This window comes from Coturnix japonica, chromosome 2 (assembly GCF_001577835.2).
Source record: "Coturnix japonica isolate 7356 chromosome 2, Coturnix japonica 2.1, whole genome shotgun sequence".
NCBI classification, from domain to species: domain Eukaryota; kingdom Metazoa; phylum Chordata; class Aves; order Galliformes; family Phasianidae; genus Coturnix; species Coturnix japonica.
The window spans coordinates 50,225,734-50,238,302 of NC_029517.1; the positions used below are offsets into that span (position 1 = coordinate 50,225,734).

Sequence of the window (12,569 nt, forward strand, 5' to 3'; positions counted from 1 at the left end):
CAAACAGAGAGCAGAAGTGGAGCAGACAAGCAAGGTAATGCAATTTAGGAAGATAATTCACTTTTGGTATTAGCCATTCCCCCACCTCCCAAATGAACCACGAGCAACAAATACCCAGCCTTTTTCTAATGAAGAAAGAGTGCTACGCTTATTATCTTCATTGTTTTCTCCTGATAAGCTGTAGAAACATTCGTGCCTGATTCTGAGCATATTGGTATTGATGCAAAGAGGGTCTGCCTCTACAGAAGCAACAGCACTGCCAGCACCACAAAGGAGCAAGGAGAACAGGACAGGGCACTTGTTACTTAGTGCAGCTCTCTGAAGTGCAATTTAAGTTTGTGGGTTTTTTGTTTGTTTGTTTCTTGGTTTTCCTACTGCTGCTGTTGGTTACCTGAAGCAGTGTCTAAGTAAGATTGTACTCATTTATAGTGCACAAATTTTATTCAATACACAGAACCCAAACTTCACCTTCTACCTCTTCTTGTTCTACCTATGGTAGGACACTGAGCATGAAAGCAGTCACCTCACTTGCACTCTCCATGACTCTCTAGAAAGGCAGGTTTTACCTTTCCCACCACATTGGCTACGTGGCTGAGCAAAGTGTACATCTCCTGAGCTCCTATGGGTTACTAACATGACGTTGTTGATGTATCTGCTGCTATCAACCCTGTAGCACAATGCTGTGATTGTTTCCTCTGACTCACATTCACAGTGCATTTGTTTCAGTAGGCTTGAAAATGACGGGATGAGGCAGGCTAGGCTTTCCTGCTCAGAAGGTTTTTGCTCCAATCTAATTAAAAACATTCAATAATTCACTAGAGTTCCTTGCAAACTATGCACATTCCATGCTTTACAATAAACTCTGAAAGCAAACTGCCTGATATTTTCACAATCAGCTCCTTAAATTGAGAGGATTCCTCAGGAATTTCTTTACGTTAATATACCAAAGCTGTCTGTTGAACCAGAAAAGTCAAGCTTCTTTTGAAACATCTTCTTTTTGCTGTTATTGTTAATGGCTTTATTTTCTTGTCTAAAAGCTAACAAGGAAAACCACTCTCAGTTCTCTGACATGCACAGAAGTGACAGGACAGCTCACTGGAAACAGTCAGCTCTGGTCACCTTGGTTTGAAACTGGGTCAGTGATGCCAGCTTCTGGGTATACTGAAGGAATATGCAATTAATTTTGGAATTCAGAAGCTGAGGGTATGAACATTCTGTGCTTGCAGGCAGAATTCAAGTAATCCAGCTTTTGTGCTTAGAGAGCAGGCAGTCATGTTGTAACTAAGGCGTGTTTACATATGGTTTTTGAAACAGGCCTCCTTTCTGGGAAATGCATCAAGGGATCTTTGGAACCAGTCAAGTCAAGCCCCCCAATGTCACACCAGCTTAATCCAAAGGCAAGTGACCGCTGGGAGATGGCCTCCACCACAAGTGTAAGAGAACATGTACTGGCAGGAATGTCCTTGGAGTTCCGAACAGTGCAAGCACCTCTGGAGACAGTCAGAGGGAAAGACCACGCAGACGTAACACATTGTGCTTCCAACTCCATCCCTGGCGCTGAGAACAGACCTTACCCCTGCCAACAGTCTCCTAGTCCTTGGTGCCTCACAAAATACCTGTCCTCATCTCCCAAAGCAGAGCACACTTGAGCTGTACTGACGGGAACAAATTCCTTCAGGGTTCTAACAGCCAATTAAGGGATGGGAAGCAATTACTTCTATGTCCATACAAATGAAACTCCTGCAATGCAATTAACTATCCCTTATCATCTACTGTTGAATTTCTGAAAAGCACATGCTGCACATTCTCTCCTCCCCTAGCTTTTTCACAAATTTAATCAGTTTGTTTTAGCTAATGCAGCGGAACCAGCCTATTCTAAAGAAATAATATATGGCTGCAAATTACCTGAATATTTTCAAATGTTGTTTTTCATTTAAAATATAATTTAATATGAGATTCCACAGTATTCATTTCTATTAATAAATTATCATTTCTTCTTTATAAGTGATGAGCCAGTGTGTCATGTAATTTTTTCTTCTAAATAGACCAAGACTTTGATCTAATGCAAGCCCTTGCTGGGAGTAGAGAGACTTTCTGTCTAATTTAGTTACGAAAAATATTCAATTAAATTTGGAAGTTTAATTCATTTAGTTATGAAAATTAAATGAGTTCAATAAGGTACATTTGATTTGCCTCAGGGAAAAAAAAAGGAGAGGAGAATCTCTGGAAGGGGAAATAAGGAGGGGGAAAAAAAGTAGCTTTTACTTCTCAAAGTGAAAGGTGTATAACATGAAGAGCCTGCACACATTTTAGCATGGCTATATAAAACATATCTACAATGATTTTATGTACAGTTTCTATCCAGAAATCACATTGATAAATGGTGTTAACACTCTCTCTCCCGAGTAATAAAAATACTCAGAGGTCATATTTAAGTCGTTCTCAGTGGGAGACGTCACACTGGGAAGGCACCAGTCATACACAATCTTTCTCCATCTCCCTTTGGAGAAAAAGGAAGCAATAAAAATTATTCTGCAAAAACGGAACAGAGCCACTTCGATCCCTCTGAGAGAAACCCCCTTCTAGTTGTGCAGCAGTCACTTACCATTTTTGCAGATAGGACAGCACTGATCAGGCTCATATACTGGATCCACGCACTCAGTCTGGGGACAAGCTGACACAGTGCACAGCACTTCACCATTGGCTTCACAACGACACTTCTCACATGGAGAAACCTGAAACACAAATCCACTCTTCTTTTAATTCTTTTACTTCTTCTTTCCTTTACCTCTTATTCCTCTCCCCATAAAACAAATGCTTTTTATGGTCTTAATAATGCATAGGGCAAGGCTGGGCTCCTGCAAAATTACAGGTTTGCAGCAAAATAAGTTGCAAGCTCTGTTCTGAACCTGTGCCCCAAATGGAACTGCTAGAGGGATCTCAGGAGCAACAACTGCTTAGATTTTAACACAAATAAAGTAAAAATATTCCTACTGCATTCTTAGTGAAATTCCAACATAACAGGTTCCTAATTAAGTTGAACTTTTGTTCAATTTTATTAAGATGTTCAAAAAATAATTTAGCAAAAAAAAAAAAATAAATACTATGTTAAAAAAATTAAGAGGAGAATTTTTTATAAACGAAACACAAAACTCCTTTTAATGGAAATCTTCATTGCATTTTTTCCAGGTTTGAAACCTCTTGGTGGTATGAAGTTGCATTTCACCGAACGCAACCTCACTGAAAATGATCATTCTCATTGTGAATTCAGGAAAAACCCCCAGTGAATTCAGGTATTTCCCAGAGGTAAACTTCTCTTTTGTAATATGTGAAACCTGAAAAGAAATTGCAATGCAAAGAAAGGGTTGAAGCCAAAAAAGAAAGAAATTGGGTCATCCTTTTTTACCTACTGAAGCATCATTGGTTTTGAGGAACTTCGCAGAATAGAAGCGCCAGGAGATAACGACTTAAATGACCTACTTCAATTAAATTAATTTCTAACAAAGTGAAATCAAGGCTCCCTTTAGGAAAGATATGGACTTTAAAACATCTGTATTTGTTAGATGTATAATTCCAGTTGTTCTCTTCCCCACAAGGTGCTGCACGTGGCATCTCTAATGTCCCTATATTTCTAGAGGAGCTGGAGGTAGAGGGAAGGAGGGTTGCCAATTCTTTATTAATTAAACATTAAATCGCATCACTATTCTCAAAAAAGCCCCACATCTATCTGTACTCAGAGTGCAAGATGAAAATCTGGCTGCATATTAATAACAGTGATCCTCTAAATCCATCATCTGTGCACATTCCAGGTTTACTTAAGGTCAACAGTTCGACAAGGCTTTTTTTTTTTTTTTGGCTTGGAGTCTTTCCATTCCAAATTCCAGCTGATACAAAACAATCAGCTTCTGCATTTCTCCAACATGACAGAGTAACCTCAAAGCTAAAAAAAAAATACTCTTCGTTATGAAGAATCATGCAGACCTCTAACTTGCAGATCCCTCTGTTATCTTCTCCCTCTTTCTGAAGCAGTCTATCACATTTTTTTTCCTCAAGTCCATTCTTCGCTTTCTCGTCCTGTTCACATCTTTCTCACTTCCTGAGTTCAAATACATTGATGCTTGCACAGCATCATCTCCAACTAAATGCTCATCCATGCTTTGCCACTTCTCTTCCCACCTGCCAGGACTGTCATTTCTTTATGGGCTCATGTATCTTTTAACACCATCCCCTCTACTTAGAATGCCTAAATAGGGTCTCTTGCTGTGTTGCTTTCTGCTTTTATTACTAATATTTATTTCAGTCTTCCTTTGCTAGCTACTTGCTTCAAGATTTCCCTTTGCTCTGCACTCCACTCAGGACAAAAATACATGATGCATTTATAAAATGCTACATGGAGGCTGACAGCCCACCACTGCCGACTTTTTTTTTGCAGGCTTTGGGACAGGAACTTTGTCTTGTAATTGTTCAAAGACTGCCATGTTCACTTGTAGAGTTGGAGTGTCAGCAGATGAGATTTCTCATCTGGTGTTCAGAGTCAGCTATTTCAGGCAGTCACCTGAATTCCATGTGAAAGTTTGAACGTAAGCAAAAATGAGCCCTTGCAAGTCATTAGTTAAGATGATTCTTCCCTCTGGACTTTGGTGATGAAAAAAAAAAATCTTGCTAAATTATGAAAAAATAATATTAGAAGTCCTACTTGATCAGTGCTACTAGAACTCTGTTCCAAGGATAAGGCTCAACAAGGCTAATCCATTGCTTTCAACAGGCTCCAACATTTTTTTAGCCTGATGCATAAGTCTAAAGCTTCTACAGCAACAAATCATTAAGTAAAGCACTGATAATACTGCAAAATGACAAACAAAATGGATCAAATCTTAGTCTAGTAATGGTAATTCGGAATGATACTCTTTCCTCTTACAATGTGTTCAGTCAAGGACTACATCTTTCATGAATCAAATACAGTACTGCTCAAGCTACACTACAGTTATGAACACTCTTCCTGTGTGACGATGGGCCATTTCAGTAGAGTGCATGTAGAATGCCAGAATGGCATGGACTGGAAGGGATCTCAAAGCCCACCCAACCATGCTGTGGACAGGGCTGTGAACCACCAACTCAGGCAGCCCAGGGCTCCATCCTCCCTGGCCTTGAGCGCCTTTAAAGATGCAGCACCCACAGCTTCTCTGGGCAGCTGTGCTAGTGCCTCACTACCCTCATTTGGAAGAATGTCTTCCCAATATCTAATCTAAACCTACTCTTTTGTAGTTGAAAACAATCGCCCTTTTTCTAGCTACTACAGGCTCTGGTAAAAAGTTTCTCTCCATCTTTACATCTTATCACACCTTATATGGTGCTGCTTAGTAAGCACCACCAACTGTCAAGCCCTGTTTTGTTCAACTTTTCCCTTCCTGGGTGAAATAAAGACTCCTCTGATGTCTCTGTTAAGTCAACTGTACAAACAGCTGTTCCTGACTGTCTGCCACTCCTTAGTCCAAAGGTTCCACCTTCCACTTACCCAAGAACATGGATTCCATGGGAACATGAACATGGGAAATGTGTGGCAAAGCCATCAGCCACACATAGTATTATCCTGCGCCAGGTATGTGTTCTAACCAGAGATCAGATTCCAATGCTTACAAATCCTGTTTTGTTTGACACTGCTGCTTTCCCCCAAACTTTTACAAGGTTGATTTTTCTACCTCAGAGTGCTCCTGCACTGACCAAAGTCAGTAGGACCATACATACAAGCTCAGCCTACGTTAGGGAGGAAGGACATTGGGGCATCAAGGAGGTTCTGCATACATTTGTGCTCACAAACCTCTTTTCCAGCCTGTAAGTGAACCACAGTAGCCGCTGAAACAGTATTAGTGTCAACCTTTATCTATTCATCCTTGGACTAAATGGTAGAGCACTGCTTTTTATATATTATCATGATGTAGCAGGAACAGTAGAAAAACAATTTCTTATCTTAACGGCAGCTGGATACATGGAGACATAATCACCATTAGAAAAAGAGACAATAAGACAGTGTATTACAACAGAAGTTAAATAAATCAGAATGAAAAGACACTTTTGGTCCTTCATTTCCTCTCCTCTATTCCTGTAACATAAGAACATTCCCTTCAGCACAGTCTCTAATGACAGCCAATGCAATGAGCAACCTACTTGTTCAGCTGGGAAACCACCAGTCTCGCAGAACTCACACTTAGCACATTTGACAGAACCAGGCTGGACTGGAGATGACATGACCTAGCAGTCTCTCTCTGAAGACTAACAATGCCATGTCTCTCTGGTCTGCAGATAAAGTTATTAACTATACAGCAGCAGTAGCTCTGCCTATGCAAAAACTGTGTAAAGACAACAAGAAGCACAGAAGTCTGAAGTATTCTCCAGGCAGCTGTAAAACCTGTAGAAAATGGAGTACAGATGGCAAAAATAAAAACTTCTTTAAAATTGTTTACAGGGAAGTTTATGAGCAGATGCATAAATGTTTTGCTATCAAGTTGCAGATGTAGGAAAAAACACAAGCACATAATTGTGTAAACAGGTAGATTTCCCACTAGTGGGGCATGAAGAAATCTGAACATCAGTAAGAGTAGTAGGTTTATCAAGCAACTTACAACTTAGACTGCTGTAATGAAGAAGTGAGAAGTCATTTACGCTAATTAAAGTTCTGATACAAAGTAAGCTGAGCTTTGTCTTTTCCCTTTCCACATGCCAAATAAAATATTACACATTATTATATGTAATCCACATTCGCTCCTTGAGCTTTGAAAACAAAGAAGCTTAAAAAAAAATAAATAAATCATAATCCCAAACTGATCTGCTGTTCTGCTGGAATTTGAATAACTATTTTCTTTTACTTACACCACTTAGATGAACATAAACAGAATTAGGCTGACAAGAATTAAAGGTAGCAGCCTTGCTTTTATTTCTCTATCACTTCACAGAGCCACAGATGTTTCAAAATTCATTTGGGTTTGTTGACTTCCAGATTTCCAAAGTATTCACCCCACCCTCAAAAAAAATATATAAAATAAAACATTTTTTTGTGGTTACACAGACATTCAAAACAAAATCCATAAAGCAACAACTTCCAACAATGTAGGTCTTTCCCATAGAATAATACACTTCTGAAGATAATTTATGGTCCCTGTAAGGCTATTACTTTATATGTCAGCCTGCATTTCCAAACGTTACTGTAAGACTGAAAAACATCTCACGGAGTACGTGTTCGGCAATCTCTAGCTCCAGTGCTGAATTTTATCCTAGCTGCATTTCACCAGCAGTGCTGAGGCTTTTGCTCCAGTTTCACTTGTACAGATCCTCTGCCATACAGCATCACGATACCCACAGGAGAGCAGAGTGGTGCTGATGAAAACAGCTTCAGGAAACCTCATCCTTGTGATTTTGTATCGATATTCCTATCCATTTTGAAAAGCAGAAAAGCACAGGTGTATACACACATACACACACAGAGCTCATGGGTTTGATTGTCAATCAAAGAAGAAATGCAGTGAACCTTCATTCCCTGGCAAACTCAGCTTCTGACTTAGCACTTGCTCTTTCCAAGGAGATGTTTTGCTGTGTTGAATTATATACAAATTTTATATAAGCAGACCCCTAAACCTGTATGTATACGTACACATCTGTAAGTACTTGTGTAAGTAACTCCACTTAAAAGTTAAGTCACTTTTTTCTTCCTTCAGTGATGTCTGATGAGTGGTGATAATGCAGAAAACAAAGGTGAAGACAGAATAAAACCAGTCTTATATCCATTTATAATTCCTTCTCTGACCTTCACCAAGAGGTGGCATACCAGAAAGTTCTGTAAGACAGCCAGCTTGAAACTTGTAGCAAAAGCCTTTGTGTGCAGTGATTTGCATTTGCAGTTGTTTCCATTGAGCAGCAATCTGACCACATCTGTGCTCTCCTTTGCCAGGCATCGCAGCTAATTGCAGTGGCATGGGCAGATGATTGTGTTTACAGTTTTGTGCCTGTATTATTGGAACCAGCGTGGGAGCCTGACTAAAAAGCAAAGTCCTCACGTGTCAAAACGAACCAGTTGCAAACCCATTGCCGTACTGGTAACTTTCCTTGCCCACCTGGAGCAGGCACCCATTCTTCCTCCTTTCCAAAGCCAACTAATCTAAAGCAGTAAGGGAAATGCTATTTCATTGCAGGAGGGCATCAGTCCAACTACATAAAGGCTGAGCAGGGTTAAAAAGGAATTTGGAAGCCAAAGCCTGTACCAACATTTCTGTACATGCCACTCTTCGCACTCCCATTTTGCTAAAGCTGCCATCCATGTTCAAGGATAACAGAAGTTCTAGAGTTTTACCATCTCAGTGTACACCTTACAGACAGTAGTAGAACATCACTGCATACAAAGAAAACCAGCTTGTTAGAAGTTGGGCTAACAGTGAGGTGAAGCCTTTCAAACCTCCATATGGAGACCTGCACAGAGCACGAGCAAAAGCATCACTGCTCTGGCTGCCCTTCAGAATTAACTTTGCTGGAAAAGAAGGAGTCTTACAACCTATCTCTGAAGTCTCACCAAACTGCCCCTGCTACAGCAGTCTTCCTTTCAAAGGGGAACCACTGCCCCAGAGCTGAATGCCATCTTTGAGAATATGCACAGTGTTTTCTGCCACGCTTTTAAAACAACCAGTGCTCTTCATGTGAAATACATAAATAGAAATAAGCTTCTAAGAGCACACAAACACTACAGAGAGCACAGGGGGCAACTTATTTACATCTTTCACAAATGCAGTTTCTCTTCCTCTACCTTACAATAGTCTGGTGGCTTCAAAGAGCCCTCAGCACATGGAAACTAAAGCCCAGTGTTCCCATGAAGGTGCTGAACCAGATCTGCATCTGCAGCCATTCGCAAGCAAGTCAGTCCTTTACAGCCTGCCTGCAGAGCTCAGCCGCTACAACATGTGAAAAGGGCAAGATAAGCAACCAGGAAACTCCAAAACTTTTCAGTTCACTGCAATGAACAAGATGCATTTTGAACAACAGTGACCTTGCACAGCAATGTGGAGGTTCTGCTCTGAAGAGGTTCTGCTCTGAAAAGCTTTCTCTAAACACAGCTTTTCAAGTCCTTTGTTTCAGCACCACTGTAAGCCAGACCATAACCCCCTCTGCTCTCATTAAAGGCAGGCTCATCCTTCTTCTCTGAAAGTATTATACAATTTTTTCAGCTCAGATTAAACAGCGTATAAAACAGAGTTAGAGTTAAAATAGGTATCATCATTGCCTGACTGCTGGCAATGAGAGTCAGACCACAACCCCTGCCTGGTCCCTCCATGGCACAGGTGTCACGGGGAACAGTAAAACAAGAGTTTGCAGTGCTGGAGACCCTCCTCAAATCCACCCCGGTGCCAAGCAGCACCTTTCTAGTAGCATTTTTCTACTGTAAATACCAAAGGAATTAATACAGACCAGCCCCCTCGTTTAAAAATGTTACAGTATCGCAGCACAAGAAAGGTCATGTTTGAGGGGAATATTTCACAGCACCGCAGAAACAGCGCTAAAGCAGAAATGAAAAGGGGAGACTCAAAGCACCCTCCAAACCCCCTGTGTGGCTCTGGGCGACCGAGGCCCTGCAAAACGCCCTTCTGCTCTGCCCTTACCATGAACTCCTCGAGGCTCTGGTAGGTCTTCCCCCGAAACTCGCAGTAGTTCTTCCTCTCCTTGCACTGCGGGCAGCACTGCGTGGTGTCCACATGCACGCACCGAGGGTGGAGCCTGGGGCACTCTGGCTGCATGCACAGCGGGCCCTCCTCCGTGCACAGGCAGGGGCAGGCCGACGGGCCCGGCGCAAACTTCTCGCCGATGGCGTAGACGAAGCCGCTCTCATCCACGCAGCCCTTCCCGCGGTAGTCCGGGTAGGCGTACTCCTCCAGAGGCTCCGGGGTAGCGCTGGACACCGCTGCCGGCAGCGACGAGGCCTCGGCCGGACGAGGCTCCTCGGCCGCCATGTCCCGCTGCTCCTGGGCCGGCACGATGGCGGGCTTGGCACCCGTCCCCTGGCTGCTCCAAGCCTGCTTCTGCTTGGTCCACGACTCCTTGTTGGAGTAGTTCCTGCTGCCTTTGCCCTTCCAGTCCCTGCTGCCCTCCTCCCTCCCGCTGCGGCCGATCTCGCCCACTTTCCCCGTGCCGGCCTGGCTGTCCCTCGCCGAGGCGTGGTCCCTCTTCTCCTGGCCGGCCTTGATCTCCTGCTTGTCCTGTGCCCTGGCCAGCTTCTGCAGGGGGATGGTGGAGCTACAGAGGGCAACCATGAGGCAGCAGGTTACCAGGAGAGAGCTGGAGAGAGCTCCAATTGCCATTGCAGTAGAGCTGGGCATCACCTACTGCATCCCACAGGGGACACTGCGCTCACATCGGAGGGAAGTGCGCGGCTGATCCGCAGCCCCTAGGAAGAGAGAGATTAGAACACTTCAGCCCGGGCACCTCTCCCCCATCCCGATGCAACACCTCGAGCACCGTGCGAACCGCAGGCACCGGGCAGAGCACAGCCTGCTGCTGCGGCCATCCCTCCTCCTCCTCCTCTCCTCCTCCCCCCGCTCCGGAGCGGATCTCCGCCCGGTCCGAGCACAAGACCCCCGTCCCGGGGTCACGGTCCCCCCCAGCGGCAGCCCCGGAGCCGGGGCTGAGTGACAGCGCTGCGCGGCGTGGAGCAGCGCGGAGCCGGCTGCGTCCCGTTCATCCTCATTCACGGTGTTTTTCACGAGCCTCTTACTCAGCCTGAAGTGTTGGTTTGTTTGGTTGCTTTTTAAATGCCTACCATCGCATCGAAAGCGCCCCGAGCCCAAACTATATCCCTCCCTAACTCCCCAAACAGGCACGCAGCATCCCTTCCTTCCCGTGTTTTAAAGGCACAGCGGAGCCCGGAGGACATCCCGCGGCACCCACAGCGCTCCCGGCTCCGTCCCCAGCACACCGCGCATCACACCCCGAACACACACACACACACACATATACGTACGCTGCTCCGGCCACGGCGAGCCGAGGCTCTCCAGCTCCCGGCGCAGCCCCAACTCCGAGGTACGGCTCCTCAAAGCCATTTAAAAGCCGCCCCACCGCCCGCCTCCCCGGCCCTCACCGGCGGCCCGGCCCGGCGGGGGCGGCGGCACCGCGGGGCACCGCGCCCGCTCCTCCCGCAGCCCCGAACTTTCCGGCGGGGCCCGGCCCGGCGCCCTCCTACCTGCGCGGAGCCGGGCTCAGCCCCGCCGGCGGCTCGGGGCTGCCACGGCGGGGCTGCGGGCTGCGGGCTGCCCGGCGCCCGCCGTCCCTCCGCCCCTCCGCCAAAGCCGACGCACCGCCGCCCAGCCGGCCCCGCCGCCCCCGGGGGCGGGCTCCACCGCTGCCCCCGCTCCCTCACATGGCCCCGCTCCGAGCCCCGCAGCGGGAGGGAGGAGCGCGGGTGGAGGTGCGGGAAGTTCGCTGGGGTGAGGGCGGCGGGCGCAGTGCAAAGCCGGAGGGGGACCGTGGGTGCAGCCTGGCCAAGGCTGTCTGTATCGATCGGCTCCGCTTTGGTTAGCGAGCTCCTTTGCCCCACTTAGCAGCTGTCCAGTGCGTGATACGCGAGTTAGTAAATGTATTTGAGTTTTCGGATGGCTGACGGGTGCTGCTGTGCTGAAATACCTTGGCTTTTTCTCTGTTACACAGAGAGTGGGCAAAGCGAGCGGCTTTAGCAGTGATGGCTGAAATGCAGGTAGTCAGTATGGCAGGACAGAAACACAGAAAAGCCCGAGTTTGATGTTTGCACGTGGTGCTTTCCATCTGCAACTGAGCAGGGGCTGGGAGCCCAATAAGGTTACTTACGCATTTGCTTATTTGTGTAATGCTAACCTGCATTAGAAGCTATCCCAGGATAATCTGCAGTGGGTCTTGCCCTGCAGATGTCCCAGCGCAATCCCAGCTGCACTAGCCCCAGCACTGCAATAGATCTCCAGCAGCCCACTGTGCCCAGCTCAGGGCCGGGCTTCATTGCCCAAAGCAATTCAAAGTTCTAAGCTAGGTAAAGTTTTCAGAAGTGTTGTAATTAAAATGGTAGCACTGCAGTATGGGTACTCAGGAGAGCAATGGAGATTGGCTGGGTATTAATGTTTCAGTGCTAAATACCTTCCTGAGTGCCTGTTACTTCTGAAAGCCCAGGCACTTGCACTCCTCCAGGGCAGGATGCAGGTGCAGCTCTTTTGGCTGCTGGGTTCTCACGATGAGCGTCCATGAGCCTGGTTTGGCTTACAGAATGATTTGTTAATACCATCTCACATAGCAAGCCAAATAAGGGTTTCATTTTCTACAACTTTAAAATTCAAGGTTAACGTTTGGAAGAAAAGCAGCCAAATGGTTACACAAGTAAAATGAAGCTCCAGATGCCATACAGATTCTAGGCTACATCTCATAGAGCTAAGCTAGGTCTTTCTCATTATTTGATTTGAAGTACTTATTGATGATTCATTCAAACTGGGGTGAAGATCTCCTTGAAAGCAGCCCTGAGGAGAAGGACTTGGGGGTCCTGGTGGACAAGAAGTTGGACATGAGCCAGCAGTGTGTGC

The 12,569-nt window shown here is 45.5% G+C and overlaps 1 protein-coding gene across 2 annotated transcripts in view; it reads right to left on the reverse strand.

Moving 5' to 3' along the window:
* Positions 1 to 11,286, reverse strand: part of VWC2 (von Willebrand factor C domain containing 2) — a 48,536-nt gene extending 37,250 nt beyond the window's left edge. Inside the window, exons 1-3 of one of the 2 annotated variants that reach the window (XM_015854358.2) lie at positions 11,213 to 11,286; positions 9,639 to 10,420; positions 2,606 to 2,735 (exon numbers count right to left, since the gene is read on the reverse strand). In XM_015854358.2, coding sequence (XP_015709844.1) covers positions 2,606 to 2,735; positions 9,639 to 10,352 — 844 coding nt within the window. In that variant the 5' untranslated portion in view covers positions 10,353 to 10,420; positions 11,213 to 11,286. Of the gene's footprint in view, positions 1 to 2,605; positions 2,736 to 9,638; positions 10,421 to 10,993; positions 11,128 to 11,212 lie in introns of those variants that run through there. The other variant, XM_015854357.2, reaches the window with a different exon arrangement.
* Positions 11,287 to 12,569: the final 1,283 nt, after the last annotated feature.